Genomic DNA, 6,853 nt, shown 5'->3' with positions numbered 1-6,853 from the left:
GAAGAGGAGGAAGAAGAGGAGGAGGAGGAGAGGAAGAGAAAGAGGAAGAAGAGGAGGAAGAGGAGGAGGAGGAGGAAGAAGAATGCAGCAGCAACAGCAGCTTGCCCGGGGAGGGGTGTCAGCAGGAAATGCTGAAGGGCAGCTGTATGGCTTTAGCACAGAGCAGATATGGATGACAAAAGATGGGTTTTTCTGTGATCATCCATCTCTCTGTCCATCCATCTGCCCATTCATCTACCCATTCATCCATCTATCCATCCATCCGTCTATTCATCCATCCACCCACACACTCATCCATCCATCCATCCATTCACCCACACATTCATCCATCCATTTATTCCTACATATGATGGTTAGTTTGAAATATTAACTTGTCAAACTTTAGAATCACCCAGGAAAAGACTCTCGGTCAAAGAATTATCTAGCTCAGGTTAGCCTGAGAGCATGTCTGTAGGCAACTGTCCTAACTCTTATTTGACCCAGAGTCCACTGTGGGCGACACTGTTCTCTATGCTAAGTCCTGGGCTGTATAACAGTGCAGAAAGCTTGCTGAGCCAGGGGCAGCAGCTTGAGACCTAGCTCAGTCTACCACCTGAGCCACATCCCTGGCCACATTGCACCGTCTCTCTGCTCTTGGCTGTGGATGTTATGTGACCAGCTGCTTGGGTGTCTGTCTTGACTTTCCCTGCATAGACTACAGCCTGGAGCTGTGAGCCACAATAAACCCTCCCTGTGTTGTCCTTGGTCAGGGTACTGTGAACTCAGTCTCACAGGGCTGGAGGAGCCCCATCCCTCCTATTTTAGAATGAATGGAGAAGGTCCTGAGTCTCTGCATACCTGACAGTTCCCCAGTGGTGCTGACCCATTAGTCTTGAGTCCAGAGGGCTGATTCTAGAACCTGGACTCTATCCCTTGGCCACACTTTGTACAGGTCTCTCTCCAAAAAACTGGTTGCTGAGCCTCTTCCTGGGACCTCAGGCCTCTGGCCTGTTGTGCCTCTGGCTAAGGGAGGGCCAAAGAATCTACATTTCAAACAGATCCCCCAGGCCAGTGTGATGGATGCATACGTTTGAGGATCAGGAATCCAGAAAGATGAAGTATCCAGGGTCATGAGGCCTCAATGGAGGTCCTCAGCTCAGGAGGTGGCATGGTGGGACACAGCAGCTTACCGGACCTCCAAGCACGAGGCCCCAGGCAGGCAGTGAACCCTGCTTACCTTGCAGGTGGTACAGCTGTCCTGTGCTGTGCTGCCTCGTGATGTGCTGCCAGTAGGCGCTGCGGGGCAGGGGCACCACGGTGCTCAGTGACGCTGCCCGCTCGCTCTTCTTCATCTGGAGCTGGATTAAAGAGAAGAGACAGGTGACTCAGCAAGACAGAGCCTCGTGGAGACCCGAGGGGCAGAGGCAGGGAGAGTGTCAGGACCTGAGTCAGAGGACAAGGAGAGTGTCAGAACCACAGAACCGGCTGTCTACATACAAGGGGTCCACTCATGCTTGTGGGCATTCCCTGGCTTCATCTGCTTGGCAGCTCCACGCTTCGTCCTGTTGGCAACACCAACTTCCTTTTCTCTTCCACTCAGTTCAACCCCTCTAGCCCTCGGCAGGTGACCTTACCACCCGTTCTGGGGTTAAGCCGGTTACCCATGCCAAGACAAAACAATGTAGTCTAGGTTCTATTAAGTAGGGAACAATCAGTAGAGGTGAGCTGAGGATTTGTGGCAATTATATTAGTTGCTTTATCCTCTGGGTCTAGAATATTTCCTGACACACAGTAGGTGTGCAAGTAATGGGTGTTGCAGGAAGTTGTCTTCTCCCAAAGGGAGAGAGGGAAGCAGAGACTATAGGGAGGAAGGGAAGCAGAGATTGTCTTGGGAGAACAAAGGGAGTGAACAGATGCCAATAACAGCAAGGCAGCCAATGAAAGAGAGCAAGGGCTAAGAGGCTCCTGGAGACGAGGCGCCAACGGGGCTACAGAGGTTCTAAGGGGCCAACGGGGCTATAGAGTCTCACAGCGACCCGAGGCCAACCCCGGACTTCCCAACAACCAGAGCCAAGGACCGCTTCTCTGCTCAAGACAGTTGAGTTAGATCTGTTGCCAGTATCAGTAAACAAAAGCAGCCTGTCTACTTGGCCACGGTGCCTTTGCTCAACTGTCCCCTGGTCTAGGTCCCAAGGGAGCAAAGGGGCCAACACAGCACAAGAGTTCGGGATCTTGAGAAGATCGAGGCCTGCTCTGCCACATCAGGGGGCCCAGTAGGAGTCCCAGAGAAAAGCAGCCAGGACCAGGTGTAGAAGGGTACGTGACAATGTGATGATGTGAAGGCATCCCAGCACCCCATCCCATCTGATGCTGGCCTCAGTTTCCACCAAACAGCCTTCTTGTGCCAGAACACACAACACACATCACTGTTTCCTAATGTCCTGAGTACTTGAGCGTGGGGTAAGCCATTGTAGCTCTTTAAAAAGAGACCATCTATAATAGATGGAAAACGCCAACACGAGGAGGGAAACTACACCTAGAAAAAAAAAAAGAAAGTAATCTTCTTTCAACAAACCCAATATATGCAAATCAAAACAACCCTGAGATTCCATCTCAGACCAGTCAGAATGGATAAGCTCAAAAGCTAAGGTGACAGAAGATGCTGGCGAGGATGTGGAGAAAGAGGAACACTCCTGCATTGCTGGTGGGATTCCAAGCTGGTACAACCACTCTGGAAATCAGTTTGGTGGTTCGTCAGAAAATTAGACATAGTACTACCTGAGGACCCAGCTATACCACTCCTGGGCATATACCCAGAAGATGCTCCAACATGTAATAAGGACACATGCTCCACTATGTTCATAGCAGCCTTACTTATAGAAGCCAGAAACTGGAAAGAACCCAGATGTCCCTCAACAGAGGAATGGATACAGAAAATGTGGTAGACTTACCCAATGGAATACTACTCAGCTATTAAAAACAATGATTTTATGAAATTCTTAGACAAATGGATGGAACTAGAAAATATCATCTTGAGTGAGGTAACCCAATCACAAAAGAACACACATGGTAGGCACTCCCTGATAAGTGGATATTAGTCCAGAAGCTCAGAATACTCAAGATACAATTTACAAAACACATGAAACTCAAAAAGGAATTCCAAAGTGTGGATACTTCGATCCTTCTTAGAAGGGGAAACAAAATACCCATGGGAGGAGTTACAGAGACAAAGTGTGGAGCAGAGACTGAAGGAAAGGCTATCCAAAGACTGCCCTTCTGGGGAATCCATCCCATATACAGACACCAAATGCAGACACTATTGTGGATGCCGACAAGTGCTTGCTGACAGGAGTCTGATAACCTGAGCGGCTCTGCCAGTGCCTGACAAATACAGAGGTGGATGCTCTCAGCCATCCACTGGACTGAGCACAGGGTCCCCAGTGGAGGAGCTAGAGAAAGGACCCAAGGAGCCCCATAGGAGGAATCACAATATAAACTAACCAGCACCCGCAATGCTCCCAGGGACTAAACCACCAACCAAAGAGCACACATGGTGGGACTCATGGCTCTAGCTGCATATGTAGCAGAGGATGGCCTTGCCAGTCACCAATGGGAGGAGAGGCCCTGTGAAGGCTCTATGCTCCTATATAGGGGAATGCCAGGGCCAGGAAGCAGGAGTGGGTGGGTTGGTGAGTGGGTTGGGGGTGGAGGGGCAGGGGATTTTTGGAGGGGAAACCAGGAGAGGGGCATTTGAAATGTAAATAAAGGAAATATCTAATTTTTAAAAATAGAGCAGCAATTTAAAAAAAAAAAAGGAGGCCTTATTCATCAAGACCTGGATTTGTGTAGAATGTTCAGTCTATACTTTGTGATCAGCAAAAGCTGGAGGTTAAGTAAGCGTTCCCAGGGCCAGGCCTGAGTAGTTGCTCATAGACACAATTGGCTACTTGGTAGCAGCTTTCCCTGAGACCCACAGCATTAAGTAACAGAGAAGGAAACAGGTGTTTATGTTGTGCCCGCAAAGGAAGCTCGGCAGACCCCAGGTGTCACATGAAAAACAGTAGCATTGCTTCCCTGCCCTGCTGGGCTATGTCAGGATTTGATGAGAAGAAACATGCTGCCCCTTGCCTAGGGAAAATCTAAGCATAGGGGATGAAGTGGAGGTGTTGAGGGTGATGGTGGTGGCGGTGGTGATGGTGATGATGATGATGACGGCGGCGGCGACAACGATGATATGATTGATGATGTTGATGGTGATGGTGGTTATAATCATAGTGATGGTGAATGATTCAATGATGACTAATGATCGTGAGGATGGTGATCGGGAGTCGTAAGGACAGCAGCAGTGGTACGATGGTGATATGAAGGTGGTCATGATGTCGGTGTAGTGAGTATGATGATCGTGATGGTGGTGACAAGCTGACAGGTGGTAATGATAGTTAAGATGGCGACCCACCAAGCCCATTTTGATTTTCTCTTAAAGAAAGGAACTTCCCGTACATGCGCCTTCAGTCTGGGTGCTTTCAAAGAAACCACCTGCACCTTCTCCAATAAAACCAAACAATACTGAGCTTCACACGAAGGAGACCGAAACTCATTGCATCTTGTGAGGCTCAACTTGCACAAAAAGATAATAAGCAATCGCTCAGTGGTACTTTAATTTATGTGTGTTGCTTCGCTGCTGCTGGATTGAATTTCTGATCCCTGTCACAACGGCATAGTTACCCAAATATGCCCCCACGTGACGTTAGAAAGCACAAGGTTTCGTGGGGGCAGCTCTCCCTAAAAATGGACTCTGAGGCCGAAAGGTGGGAAGGGGGAGCGAGCACTGAGCCTCAAGGAAGCGCCTGCAGCCCTTTGTCCTCAAGAAAAGAGAAGGAGAATCAACCTTTGAGCTTGAGCGGTGACATCTAGTGACATCCAACCTTATTTACACACAATGAGAGATGAAGGGAGAAAAAGATGAATGTGGACACCCCAGGGATTTGATTTTCTTAACACAAGATTATATTTAATATAATAAAATTCTAATATAAAGGAAACCCTTGGGAAATAGCAGCCATTTCGTATTATTTGCTACATTGCTGCAAATATGTTTGGATGGCCCGGCACTCTGGTGGTATTTTTAGAAAGCTTATTTATTTAGTAACAAGAATGAAATGACACTGGTGTCATGTTTTGTGGAGACCAGCACAAAGCCTGGCTTCCTATTCTTCTCTCAGCCTTTTGAAAAAAATATCCAATTCCATGAAAGGAACAGGTTTTTAACAACTGCCCTTGGAGAAAAATGACAAGAAGGGACTTGTGTCATCGCCGACAACGTGGAAACAGCTGAATGGTCCTTTAAAGGTGAGAAGATCCTGGAGACGTTGGATCCAGGCCACATGGAGGCAGCATGGTGGGGAGGGCTGCGGTGGGGAGGGCTGAGGTGGGGAGGGCTCCTGGTGGAGAGGGCTGCGGTGGGGAGGGCTGCAGTGGGGAGGGCTCCTGGTGGAGAGGGCTGCGGTGGGGAGGGCTGAGGTGGGGAGGGCTCCTGGTGGAGAGGGCTGCGGTGGGGAGGGCTGTGGTGGGGAGGGTTCACTTGTTCCTCTATGCTTCTGCCTAGAGCTCACACAGGCAAAGCGCTCAGTAGCTGTGTGCATGACTGGAATATCAACACACAGCCATGGTGGAGGATTGCATTTGGGTAGCTGGAGAGAACTGGACCTTTCTTTCTCCTTCATAAACACGCTCCAAACTTCTGTATTGCGTGGCATTTTCTATCTGATCCTTGCACACTGGGAAAATAAGAACCACCTTGAGCCTTGCAAAAACATGGGAATCTTTGCCACGATGGGTGGGACAGCCGCACTCTTGGAAGACTTCCCCATTCACAAAAGTGTGGCAGCATCAGGTTAGGGAACAATTGAGAGAACCAGAACCACGTGCTCGTGTGCAGACAGAGTCTCTGTCTCCCTGTGGCCCAGCTTGGGCAGTCATGAAGTCTGGACCATGTTTATAAGGGACTACAGAACATGGAGGGGAAAAAAAAAATCTAATTTGGAAATGCTGGCTCTTAGTTTCTTTTCCTGTTGCCGTGGTACAAATACCCTTACAAACACAGCTTAAGGGAGAAAGTGTTCGTTTTCCCTCACAGTTCAGGGTTCACGTCAACAAGGTGGGGAAGCCAGGGAGGTGCTTGACTCAGCTTGCCACATTAAATCCACAGTCAGGAAAACAGAGGGGTGGATGCTGCTGCAGCCAGGCTCAGTCTCCTTTTCAGACTCTCCAGGATCCTTGCCCAGGGGAATGGTGCCGCCCACAGTGGGGAGCCCTTCTCATCTCAGGTGATCCTCCATAGACATGACCAGAGGCCCATCCCCCAGGTGACTCTAGACTGTTGAGTTGGTAATTAACAGTAGCCACCACAGCTGGCCTGAGGAGGTCCAGGCGATAAGGATAGAAGTAATATGTTCAAGAGGCAGGCACCGTGGGTGTGTGTCAGCACCAGCAGGATTGCCAGTTGCAGGGACGTTCCTCAGAGGCTGGCCCTGGGTACTTTCCTCACCCGAGAACTACTATCTGAAGCAGCTGCACAGGGCTTTGTCTACATCACATCTGACCTCCCCTTTTCAGAGAAAAGTCCCGTGCAAAGCTTCCAGGCTTCAATGCTACAGTGGACCTTTCTCTAACTCACCCAGTGCACCTGAGCTCTGTGGGAAGGGAGACACAGTGTGGAAGGGAAGGGACAGACACTGTATATTCCACCTGATCCATGCAGTTATATCCCATCTCTCCCAACACACGCTCTGTTCTGCTCTACAAGAAACAACGGACACAAGGGAATCCTGGCTTCCATGCTCTCCCCTTCCCCTTCCCCTTCCCCTTCCCCTTC

The 6,853-nt window shown here is 49.5% G+C and overlaps 1 protein-coding gene across 1 annotated transcript in view; it reads right to left on the bottom strand.

Annotated features, from left to right (window-relative positions):
* Positions 1 to 6,853, bottom strand: part of Dok5 (docking protein 5) — a 150,687-nt gene that overhangs the window by 7,335 nt on the left and 136,499 nt on the right. Inside the window, exon 7 of the mRNA XM_021155776.2 lies at positions 1,217 to 1,337. Coding sequence (XP_021011435.1) covers positions 1,217 to 1,337 — 121 coding nt within the window. The remainder of the gene's footprint in view (positions 1 to 1,216; positions 1,338 to 6,853) is intronic.

Source organism: Mus caroli, chromosome 2, assembly GCF_900094665.2.
Source record: "Mus caroli chromosome 2, CAROLI_EIJ_v1.1, whole genome shotgun sequence".
Classification (NCBI taxonomy): domain Eukaryota; kingdom Metazoa; phylum Chordata; class Mammalia; order Rodentia; family Muridae; genus Mus; species Mus caroli.
The sequence above is the reverse complement of the archived record's forward strand: the minus strand, read 5'-3'. Positions and strand labels throughout refer to the sequence as shown.